The 13,603-nt window shown below is 28.8% G+C and overlaps 1 protein-coding gene across 2 annotated transcripts in view; it reads right to left on the bottom strand.

Annotated features, from left to right (window-relative positions):
- Window positions 1-13,603, bottom strand: part of LOC118203191 (putative rRNA-processing protein EBP2 homolog) — a 69,556-nt gene that overhangs the window by 33,399 nt on the left and 22,554 nt on the right. For both annotated transcript variants that reach the window (XM_085819869.1, XM_085819868.1), the window contains exons 3-4: window positions 10,784-10,944; window positions 7,624-7,747 (exon numbers count right to left, since the gene is read on the bottom strand). In XM_085819869.1, coding sequence (XP_085675995.1) covers window positions 7,624-7,747; window positions 10,784-10,944 — 285 coding nt within the window. The remainder of the gene's footprint in view (window positions 1-7,623; window positions 7,748-10,783; window positions 10,945-13,603) is intronic.

Genomic DNA, 13,603 nt, shown 5'->3' with positions numbered 1-13,603 from the left:
AGACTATATATAATATAGTTTATGATACAAAAATATTAATTATACTGAAATTTTATTACAGAAGTATTTTACTTTCTTATATTTAAGTAAACATAATTTTACTTAATTTAAGGTCAGAAATAGTGTTTGGAACAATTTCATTTACCTTTGACCTTTCAGTGTTACCAATAGTACTTGCATTCTGGAAATGTATGATAGTAAGTAAAATTTTTATTTTTAAAAAGATCTTTCACTGATTGGAAATGCTTATTTTTTTTTCTCAGTTACTTACATATTAAAGTGCTTATAAACTTAACAATGTCCAGAAAATAATTTCATGCAAACTTGGAAACTACTTCCTTAACTGTACGCTGCTATACATAATATTTAGTAAGATTTCATATTTTGCACATCAGCTGTAAAATGTACATTTCCAAAATAAAATTTCCTTTCTGAATTATAAATTCAAACATGACAATACATATTCTATTTTAATCCTGTATCCCAATTAAATAAACACATTACGAAAATGTGCATTTAAATATAGTATTTACTAAGTGGATTTGATTACAAATAAACACTCAAAAATTAAGTAAAACAAAAATATACTACCTTGTATGAACACCAATCTCTTAAACGCGAGCAGGACGCACATTTTGAACAAAAAGCTTTCGTTCTTCACCAGCTTCACCAGTTTCCCTTAGAAAGTCCTCCACGAAGGCATCACTCCCCTTAGGCAGATAGCCCTCGAGGCTTTGCCGTAATTAAATAACCTAACCCATCTTCACCAGCTGCAGAGGATCCAACTTGCATCTGATGAAGAAATAAAGCTTTTCGTTTGAAAAGCATGTCCTGTTCATAGTTAAAAGTTTGGTGTTCATACAAAGTAGTATATTTTTATTTTAAGTGAATTAATGCTATTTTTTTATTTATTTAAATTATTTTTTCTAAAGTATATCAGGAACAAGTACTAAAAATCACCTACTCAAACTAGTAGTCAAGTGTATTACAAATTTCCTGTTTTTGATTTGTGAATAAGTAATGAGCTTTTTAAAACAAAAACACACAATTTGGCCGAAATATAGAAACTACACATTATTATATACTACATGAATAACATTATGAAATACAATACTTTATATATGGCTCTGATATTGGAAATTTGACTCATGAAACATTTTTTTGGAGATGATATAAATTTTTAAAAAAATTAGTTTGTAAAACCATGGAAATCTTTATAGATATATAAAGAATGTGATATTTACTTTTAAAAAATCAATATATAAAAGTGTAAATAAAATATAAACTACAAATTAAAAATACATGCTTTTATTTTAACAAATACAGGGATTAAATAAAACTGACTGTTTCACAAAGAAAAGAAAAAAAGCTTTTATGAATAGAAAGTGAAAACTAGTAAAGATATAATGATGAAAGCCTCATTCAAACCTGCAACAGTTCACTCAGTTTTTTTTTTTTTTTTTTTTTTTTTTTTTTTTACAAACTGTATATATATATATATATATATATATATACTGTTTGCATACAACAAAAAGTTAAGGCCTGTTTTCAAGGATTTTTTTTTTTTAATTTAATTCCTACTGAAAATCTTAATACACACTTAATCCTCATTATAAATGAAAGAAAATTCTATAGTTATGATATATTTATGTTGCTAAAAAACAGTTTTAAAGGAAAAGGTTTTTAAAAAATCTTAAAGAAATATTACTATGAAAGCAAAAACTCTGCAATCAAATATTGAGGTGATTAAGTTATAAATAGGTGGCACTTTTTAAGTATAGGCAATCTGTTGACGTTACGAGTTAATACCATTTTATTCCTTATACTTATAATGTTTAGTAAGTTTGAATTCACTGCCACTTTATTCCTGCTTTACCAGATCATTCTTATACATTAGCTTAAATTAAAAAATTTTGGGATTCATGCATTATTAGCTAAGATACACTAGTATACAAATTTTCAGCTCATTTATAGGTTTTGAATTAGCTTTCTTTTTAACAAAGTAAACATATCACACAATCGCGAATTGAGAACTGAATTAATTAAGTGAGAAATACTCAATCGTCTGTGAAAAAGTTTTTCTTTTTTGTTTTGTTTGCTTAATTTCTTTTATACATCATTCTAGCTTTATTATAGTATTTGAATAGAACATGTGGTAACGATTAGATAATTATATTCTTTAAATGATATAAATTTTGTGCATTATGCTATTATTATCAATAATTTAATAATAATAGCATTTTTCTTTTTTTTTATCGCAGGCAGTACTTGTTTACGAAACCAAAACGCGTACGATTTGACGAAAAAAGGTTAGTGCCACTTGGCGCAGCTTTCTATTTCAACGAAGTATACGGAAAAAGAACGTAAAATTGAATTATTTGTAAAAGGTGATTCCAGTAAATTATGTCACAGTATTTATTACATTTTGATGCTATTAATACATGCTGAAAATGTCATATACAGCGGCAATTTTCTTATACACTATGGCTGAAACTTTCCAACCAATTCAACAGAGATAGTAAAATGACAAAAATACTGGAAATAAAATAATAAATCATGCAGTTTTAACTTAGCTATGAAAGGTTACAGGTCCTCCTTTTACAAAACTATCTTTACATCCATAGGCGCTGCAACAGATAACCATTTTTTCTTAAATTTTATGTGACCAAGCAGAGCAGGCGTCTTTTGTCCCATAGAAATGAATGTAAAGTATTTCCGGACTTTCGGAATTCGACCAGCAATCACGTGACACTAATGTTGGAACCGGTTGGAGGTTGCAATAAGCTCTCTACCAGTATACATCTCGTTGGTATCAGCAAGCAACAACTGACCAAGGAGCACTAAGTAAGCATGTCACACTTATGACCACTACAAATGGAGACCTTGCCTTCGGGGCTACTAGATACAAAAATGTTTCAAGTTATTTAATAACGATGTTGCATTTATAATTAATGTGATGGTACTATTAACAAAACTCCTTCAGTAGAAGTGGTCAAATTTTCAGAATATGCCCAACTTTGGCAACCATGCTCATAAATAATTTCGTCAGTTTAACTAGTTACCTTGCCATTTTTGCACACATTGTTTTTGTTCACTTGATGGAAACTGTCCTGAATTAAAACAATCTCCACGAAATTTCCCACAAAACAAAAACCAGGTTGAATGAATGATTGGTTGACAAGCTAAAATGTAAAATATATAAGTAATAAATAATTTTTGCCACCATTTTTCTTTTAATAACAAAAAAAAAATGTACAACTGCACCAAAGTGGTTGTGCTAAAACTAAGTACTGACGAGGTAATTAAACATACATTAGGTATAAATAAATAATTCTTGCTGAGCTTGTGCTGCACATTTAGAAAAATTTGTTCCAACAAAAACAAATTTTAATATCTTCCCCCCCCCAAGACAGATATATATATATAATATTCCTGGCTCTTATACTGAATGAGATAAAACAATGCAGTTTATAAAGAAAGTGCAATTCGACATAAAAACTTAATGGAAGATAGATCTTAATAGAACTGGAATGTTGTTTTGAAAACAAAATGGCACTTGTCAGTTAGTTACTTTGATGAGAAATGAGATCTTTTGCTTTTTGGCCTTTGCTAGAAATGAACGAATACTGACAGTGTGAGTCACTCATTCAATACGTATAATGCACAATTATTGTGACATAGAATATGTAAGCAATGTTACATATATTAGTATTCCTTATTTTATTTAATACAATTTTGTAAGCAATTTACTTAAAATAAACAACATACATACTCACAGTAAATAGTTTTGAGCACATTATTATGGAATTCTGAAAACTTGTTCCTAAAGTATATACTGATAGAGCAATTTATTATAATGACTACATTTAATGATATTTATAAAAAAAATACTTAGAATGAATTAAACTTGAAGCAATATTTCATTGCAAACTTTTTATTTTCTGCCTTCTTTCTTTCTTTTTGAATAAGACTTGTAAAATTGATGCGATATTTTTTCCAGCAATATCTTTTCTTTTTTCACTTCAATACCTTTTAGAATATCTTGATATGTCCTTTTGATCTTGATTTCTCATTTATATCTTTCTTTTTACTCATTTGAAAGATTAAATAAATTTAATAAAATAATGCAAAAATAAATAACCTAAAGATTATAGATATAGAAAACAAATACAGAAAATGTAAAGGAAAAGTAGCAAAATGAAATAAATGAATAAAAAAAATAAATCTAAACATTGAATTCATTATACCAATTGCAAACAAAAAACATGTAAACTATTATGTAGCCATTTCCTTAGTTAAATGAGATATAAAAAATTCAGTAAAAAATTGTTTCCCGAAACAAATACTGATGAGAAAACTTATTTAAATCACACAGTCAATGAATGATAAAGGAAAACATTTGATGTGGCCAGCGCATGACCTTCCACCAATTCCATGTTTTAAACAGCAGTGAGCTATCAATAAAGTATTATTTCTGGTTGATCACTTGGAAACAAAATCTAATTGGTTGTTCCAACAAATAGAAAGGTCTGTAACATGAAATTTTGGATTACATTTTATTAGGCCATGTGTAAAAACTTTTTTCCCCCTAAATTTATACCAACATAATCAAATGTTGGCCCCTTTCATTGGCCAGTTGAATAACATACAATTTAATTAGTTTTTAATTAAGAAAATTAAGTATTTAAAATAGATACTTTGAATGAGTACCATAGCTGCCAATCTTGAAGTCTAAAAAACAGATTGATTTTCTTCACAAAAATCAGGTGGTTTTGACAATATGCAGCGATACTATTCAAAGGAAAACAAAAGTATTTAAATTCACATTATAGTGCATGATTGAGGTTACTGAAATTAAAGAAAATCAAGTATTTAAATTAACATTATAATGCACGATTCAGGTTACTGAAATTAATATGATTCTAACTGTAGAATATATTAATATTTAATCAGATATTTTAAATTTTCCAATCTTTGGTTAATTTCAATGTTTAATAATTATGCTTTTACACCAAGAAAATCTGTGTAGGGAAAGAAAGCTTTTTTATTCATCAAAGAACTTTTAAATATGGTAAAGGTAAAATTAATAATTAATGTAATAGTATTTGTGTGAATAAACTTTATAATGTACCACATACTGAAGTAAAACAAAACTAAATACAAATATTAACTGATTCAACATTGTGTGATTTTACAAATAAAATTTTACAGATGTCAGCATGGATTATTACAATTCAAATCAATTGAAATTTTAATACAAAAAAGTTATATAAATAAAATTCAATAAATAAATTCATAAAATGGGATAAGAAAAAATAATATAATTCAAATGAAATAAAATTTAATAGGAAAAATTATTTTGAAATTCACTAGGTGTTGGAGATTGCAATTTGCATAGTTCAAGTTTTCATTAATTTAATAAACTTCGCTTATTGTGGGGAATTTTCTTTACTAAATATTCAAAAAGTTAAAAACAGGAGATTCAATGATTTATTGGGAGATGCGGTGATAAACAGAAAGTAGGCAGCTATGAAATTACATAACTTCATTTTCTTCCATGTTATTTTTATAGTATCAACGAATCTAAATTCGTTATGATCTGTATGTATACCCCCAGGTTATTCAGGTATCTGCCAACAATGCTCATACAACTGGAGCAATATGTTATATTGATTACTGCAAAACTGTTATATGTTTTAAATAAAGAACCCCTTCTGCTTGTGTAGTTTTACCCAAAATCTAATTAACTTCTTACATGAATGGAACAAGCTTAAGGACTGAAAACAGAAATTTTTGGAAGTTTGATATAAAAGTTCTTGTGGACAAAAAAAATAGTCACACACATGCACACATCACTGCAAAAATCTAATGTGCACACCACATGACTTCCTTGCATGGAATATTAAATTATCTACATTTTTTCTTGCATTTCATTTAAACTTATTGGATTGCATTAAATCTACTTTCTCAATAGTGCATAATCCACAACAGAATAAATACACTCTTTAAAATTCACTATATTTGCTCACCACAGCGACACTCTGGCGCTAGGTTCACTTAAAAGCATTACATTTTGTTCATAATGTAACTCAGAACGCACAAAATTTATATCATTTGAAGAATTATCTAATCATTGCCACATATTCTATTCAAATACTATAATATATCTAAAATGATGTATAAAAGAAATTAAGCAAATAAAATTAAAAAGAAACAGTTTTCACAGACAATTCAGTATTTCTCATTCAATTAATTCAGTTCTCACTTTGCAACAAGGCAAAAATACATAAAAACTTGAAATATATATATTAAAAACTCCGAAGTAAATCTTAAACACTTATTTCCTCAAATAATTTCAGAATGGATGAAGCACGATTTAATTCGCAATAATTAAAGAAGGCATTTGGCAAAAATACCACTATTCTGCTAAGTTTCAAATGTAAACAATATGACTGCTGTGGTAAAAAAATTAGGCCTAGGCACAGTTAAACAACTTTTAAATTGCTGATAATGTTAACTAAAGGCATAAAAACAACATAGTTCAATCATTTTTAAAGCAAAAAATGAACAATTTACAAACATATAACAGTACAGAAACTGAGATCACTGAGCCAGGTAACAGAGTGGATATACACATATATTTATATACTTTTGGTGCAAACAATTGCAACCAAAATACGAGGTTCACATCTACATGTAATAGCAGTCCTATATACAAAATTTCAAAAGTTCTGAGGCTATTCGTTTTTGAGTTATGCGAGATACGTACATACACGCAGACGTCACAGAAAATTCCCTTCAGAATTCATTTTATATCAGTTTTATAATTTTTTTTTGGGGGGGGAAAGAGTCTTTTACTCTGTCCTTACGTACAGATGTCACGCAAAAGCATCGTTAAATTGCATTCAATACTGGTAAAAATGGATATTTTCATTGAAATATAATGCCTGAAACTTTTTGCGATTACAATACTTCCTTTTTACTTCATACAAGGAAGTAAAACTAGTTAAAATGTACTGTGAGGACTATAATTCATGCTTATTCACTGTAAACTTACTTATAATTATTAATTCACTACTGAAAACATGACCTCCCTTATATGTATATAGGTTGGTAGGAGATAAAACTCCTGCTATTTTGTAAAAGACTACATACTTTTTTTTTTTTTTTTTTTTTTTTTTTGCATAATACAGTACATAGTATTGTACATGCATCATATAGAAACATTAAAATACAGCTTTGAGGCCTCAAGTAGCATACAAGGGCAATTTTTAAAAATTCCTTTACAGGAGAAAATAGTAAGCATATTACACATTTGGTAATAATAAGCCAAAAAATTTTCACTAGCTGAAGAAATATAAAACTACATTTATATATGAAAAGTAAACTGTGCGCATGTGCGGATGGGTAATTATCCATTTCCCGAAGTTGTTATAATGGACAAGTAACAATAAAGCTATTATTTGTAATGACATTGGTTGCATTTAAGGGGCTTAAAAGCCCCTGTTTGACCATGCCAATTCTGCACAATAAAATAAATATCAAGGAGGAATATTTTAATTCAAGAATTGCAGTTACATATTGCCTACGGTGGATTAAGTATTACATACAGAAAATTAATACCTTCTTCATGTGTGCATCTGATTTGGCCATTTCTGCTAAGAAATCTGTCGGCCGTTTGGTGGGAATACCAAGTTTTTCTAGACGCTTTAGAGCTTTTGATGTGGCACTCATAGCTTGGTTACAGCTACAAAACAAAAGCAACACAAGCATAATAAACAAGAGAATTTTAAGAGAATAAATTCAAACAGGAAAACTGCAAAATGTAACTATTGAAAAATTGTTTTATATATAATAAATATTAACTTATTTAAGCTTACATGGCAAGCACCACATATGTCATAATGGGTACATATGACTTCGAGTGTTGAGCTTGGGCATGCTTTCCTTCCTTAATTCATGTAAATATTACTAATATTCTTGGCACTGATAAAATTCACATGTACATATTTAAATTAACATGTTGTTATGCTAAATCTTCCTTGTACTACTCCTCTTTGTCAATGCCACCCAAAATGCAAATTATGCAAGCTTAAATAATGAGCAAGAGTATAAGTTTGCAATCAGAACACTGGTAAACAAGCCAATGGTGCTATACTTCTTTTGATGGAATTTCTGGCATATTGCCAGCAATCTCTAATCTGCTATTTAATTTGTAAATGCAATTAAATTCCTTTAAAATCTGCAAACCTTGGGACCTATCTGCACAGTTTTACAAATTGTAGGTCAGATTTTTTCTTAGCACTGTCTACTTTTTTCGGTACTTACATATTAACGCAACCAGACCAAAATTGGCTACCCTACTTACGGCAACCCTACGTGTTTAGACGAAAGTTTATTTGTAAAAAGAAAAAATAACACTGGGCGTGTACTACCACAGCAATGGGTTTTCGGCGGAATTTGCCGAGAAAAGAAAGAGACTTTTTTGGTTACTGTACCTAACAGAAGCGCCATTACCCTCATGGAAAAAATTTGCGAAAATATCAAGGAAGGAAGCATCATTTATTCGGATTGCTGGAAAGGATACAATACAAGCGAGTTCGAAAATGCTGGATTTCTGCATGGAACTGTTAATCACAAATATAACTTTGTGGATCCCAACACGGGCGTTCACACAACATGTATAGTGCATGTGGGGCTCAGCCAAATGGCGCAACAAAAAACAGAGAGGAACAGCCCGTCATCATCTTGACTCATACCTTATTGAATTTATATGGCGCCAAGCTCAAGCTGTTAATGGCGAAGACGGTTTTCAATCAGTGCTAAAAGCAATAGCCAAAAGATTTCCACCGAAAAAATAATTCTGCAACTTATTCAAATTCGAAACCGGAAGGGTTTAATTGCTATTTTATATTTTAAAACAAAATAATATAAAAAACTGTATTAAAAATTATCTGTAATTAATAAATGTACATTTTCTTTCTATTCATACTTTTTTACTCAAACTTACAAATCGCGCCAACCTGGTTGCGATAATACGCAAGTACCCTTTTTTCTTTATATTACATTAGGAATACAGTGGTATATTATATTAGGAATACACATTACATTAGGAATACAGTGGTATATAAGCATACATAAACTTTGAAATATACAGATTACCAACCAAAGATCACAGATGTTGCAGCATGGCGACATATTGCTTTTGATCTAAATAACAAAAAGACATTTATGAACAGTATTTAGGATAGTATACATTTCACTCACTGCACTTGTATTTTAGTATTTAAGATTTTTTTTAAGAAGAATACATTGTTTCTTTTATTTCCTATCATAAAAGTTCATTTGGCATGCATCCAGTTTGATATAAATCTAAGGACTGGTCAGCTGCATTTGCACACAAATAACTATAACATACTCATATATTAAGAATATTCTATGTTATATATTCTCTGTTACAGGGTCACCATTTGCCCAAACTGCACTAAATTTGGTTGCTTATTTATATCAGGTCATGAATAGTTGTGCAATGTTTAATGTGTGCAATTCTTTCATGTTTCTCTTGAGGGAAAAAAATGACTGTGCACATGGAGGAAGCTCAGTTGTCCCTATAAGTACGTACAGTAACCTGTTTTCATAAAGATAATAGGAGAACAGCATAAATTTGGCATTGCACACATAAAAATTTTAAATATTATATGATACATTACTGTTATTATTAATTCACTTTTTAATCCTCTCGTATTGTTGTTATGCTTGTTTCATATATAGCTAGTTCTCTTGCAAGCAATTAAACATGCATACTATTTTTCAACTTAACTAATTTTCTGAGATAATACCAACACATTGTGAGACCTGGTTTATTTATCAGTGTTCACTTAACAATACTTAAATAAAGTTCAAACCCAAAATAAAAGTAACACGAGATAAACGGAAAATACAGCAAAGGTATAAAAACTAAAGAATATTTTTGAAGAAATAAAGAACTCTTTCGTATGGAAACATTTTACGCAAACATAAGGTACTTTCTAATTATCTGATCCCCACCCCCGAAAAGTTTAAAAAAATATTCATGAAGTGAAACAGCATGTCACAAAAATAATTACATTGCTACTGGCAAACCTGCAAGCTCATGAAAAAGTATTTCTGTGCCAACTCGGGTATACACATAGCACATGCCTGTTTTGAAAGGTGCACAATTCTCCGTTTTTTTTTTTTTTTTTTTTTTTTTTTTTTAGCAAAAATAGATCATTGCCTACATGGGAAGAGCAACAGTGCTAAAAAAAGGGGGGTGGCTTTCTCAAAAAGGTAAGTATTTTAAAACTAATATTTCTTGCTTTTTTCAATTTTATTGAATTTTAATGTGAAAATGATTGCTGCATTTCATGTTCCAGCTTTTCAAAAAATTAGTTGACAAGTTCATAGCTTTTCGTTGTCAGATGCAGATAATCAGAAAGTACAAAACAAAATTATATTTAGTGAACTTTGCTTTTGAAAGAATTTTGTTTGTTTTCATATTGTTTTGTTTGAATTGTTGAAAAATTTTGAATTGTTTTGTTTTCAAAATAATTTTTATGCTCTTACATTGAAGTAAAAATAAATCACAATTTACTGTTTTTAAATACATCATCAGCAAGGTTTCTTCTGAAAAGAATCCCTAAAATAAATTTAAAATTTTAATTCCTAATCAACTCCAGCAGACTATAAATGAAAAAATACAAATATCTTTTCAGAACATTATATACAATTGAAATTTTCCTTAAAAATATAAAAGCATACATACAAAGACATTTCTCGCTTAAAGTCATTTTCTGCTACAGTATCGACAGCAGCAGATTCCTTGGACTGTTCGGATGGTAAGGCAGATACATTGACAGTTGTGTCCAGCTTTTCAACCCAATCTAAATTCAGCTGAATTTCCTTTAGCTTACTAAGAAGACCGGTCTTAAAAAAAAAAAAAAAAAAAAAAATTGAAGAGAAAAAGAAATAATCAATGTACATATATATATATATTATATATATACTTCCTATACAAATATAAAGACTTCCCTTATATTAAGAATATATTAATATAATAATATTGTTTATTAAAAGTGATAGAAATAACTAACAATTCCTCATAATTTATCATACTTTTTAGTGCAAAAATCAAAGAGATATAATAGTTATTATATTATAGTTATTATAATTACTTAAGTAACTGTAATAATTATTTATCATCATACAGTTATTAAAATTAATTAAGAATTTTTTCCAGAATATAAAAACACAAATTTTAGCTCGAAGAAAAAGACAAAATAATTACTAATTGTAATCATTTTTACTATCATACAGTTATTGCAATTAACTATAATAATAATTAAATTATTGGAACTCACTATAATAATACTATAATAATAAAATCCATGATTCTGGTAATCATTTTCTAGTTTCTGCACAAATTTTAAGTATGCATACTTAATATGACTTTAGTCAGATTAAAGGAATGCGTTATAAACCATTTGAGAAATATGAAATCAAAAAATAACATAGGAAGAGAACTCGAAGTTAATGTAATTTGAAACCAACTGGATTCAAGTTATAAAAGGTTGCAAATATGTAACTGTATGAGAGAATGATCATAATAGAAAGACAGTTTGCAATGAGCCCTAATTGCACAAACTTCTAAATAATCTTCTAATAAATTCTTCTTCTTCATAATTTTTTATAAAACTGGATTTTAAAAATACCAAAACAAAAATATTTGCATAAATTAAAGTATTACTGTAATTGGAAGTATATGTCCACATAAAATATAAAATGGTTGTGAAAATAAAAGCTGAAAAAAAAAATTTTTTTGGACACTGTATACATAAACAGCTATCTAACAGTATCAAGGCTTTGTTAGTTAATTATCACCAAGTATCCATAAACCAAAGATTCAGAACTTACTTTTTATTATTTTAAATGCCTTTTTGCCATTCTAAATAAGGAATTTTGGGCCACTAGAAAGACTACCGCTAGTCAGACTGAATTTTTTTTCTCTTGGTCAGATAACAACACAGCTTGAACTATTATTTACTTAAATTCTTCAAATGTAGTGTTTATATTTGTATGTATGACATAAGAGTCCTCGAAAAAAAGACATAAGAATGTCCCCAAAGAAAAGGGAATAGAAATTTTTTACAGACGGATCAAAGATCGAAGATGAAGTTAGGGTGGCATTTACAGCTTACCAAGCTGAAGAAGTTTTAATATGTAAAAAATTTAGACTCCATGATTAAAATACAGTTTACCAAGCTGGAGGAACCTTAAAAGAAGCTTTTTTATTGCTAAATGCCTTCCTCAAAAATAATAAAACTAAATGTTGCTGCACAATATGCAAGCATTTATAAAGACAGCCAAAGCATTTTAGAGGCATTATTATTAAGAAACAAAGAAAAACTTTTAATAATAAACCTTAAAAATAATAAATATGGAAGTGTATATTCGACCTATAAGCCTAAACTGGTACACATATGGGGACACACAGGTACAATAAGGAATGAAGCTACTGAAACAGCAGCTAAGGAGGCCATATGGAAAGATGCGATATCCCTTTTCCTATTTCAAGACTTCAAGAATAAAATTTCTAAACAAATTTTAGTAAAATGACAAAGATAATAGTATGAGGGAATACTTCCCACAAGTATCACTTAAAAGAATAAAAACAGTCAGTACAATTAACAAGTCATGAAAAATTTCTATCTTATTTCCAACAATTCTTCAGAAGAAATGTAAAATATGGATGTGGAACACCAGCACATCTAGAAGATGCAAAGCATTATATTTTGCAATGTCCGTTAGTTTCAAGTATTAAAGCGAAGCCTCCACTATGAATTGCAACAAAAATTCCAGGGAAATATTTATTTATTCTACAATACAAAGTGTGTGTTTGCACCCCATCAAATTACAAAATACATTATTGAAAATGAAGATATGATGCTTATATACAATTAATTATACTACATGAATAAATTAGCAAATATTTAAAAGAGCAAATAAAAATTATGACAAGTCCTATTTACATTTGTGAAGCAAGAGGAAATTATGTCATATCCACTTTCTATTTGCATATCTTTTAAATATTTTCCTTCCTTACTCTATTATTGTATTACTTTATATGCTTTTAACAAAAGACCAACGGGTTACATTTATGAGGATAAACTAAACTTTTAGTCCAGCGCAGTTAGTCCATACGTTGTCAGCCTTACAGCTGCATATACTGAGCAAATGACCAGTCAATTGTTTCAGTAAAAATGTTCAAAACTCAAAACTGTCTCCTTACACCTTCAATGAATGGGACAGTTAAAAAATATACATAGATATGCTGTGTTTATAATTGGTATTTGCTAATTATGTAACTACAAAAACAATCTGTCATTATCTAAGTAAATAACAAACCATCTTTTTCCTCACAGTTTGCCCATAATGACTGGCATAAATTTAGTGGGATCTTTGCTAATTTTATATCTGACAAAAACCACCTTCCACAGTTGATGGAGAAATACATAAGTACCAAAACATCTAAATATTTTAGAGGAATGCTAGCCAGGTTGCATTATTGGTGGTATAACAATAATTA

The sequence above is a fragment of the Stegodyphus dumicola genome, chromosome 7, assembly GCF_044657685.1.
Source record: "Stegodyphus dumicola isolate Sdum_Otavi_A_Nest chromosome 7, ASM4465768v1".
Taxonomy (NCBI): Eukaryota; Metazoa; Arthropoda; class Arachnida; order Araneae; family Eresidae; genus Stegodyphus; species Stegodyphus dumicola.
Note: the sequence above shows the minus strand (reverse complement) of the source record. Positions and strands in the feature narration are given on the sequence as shown.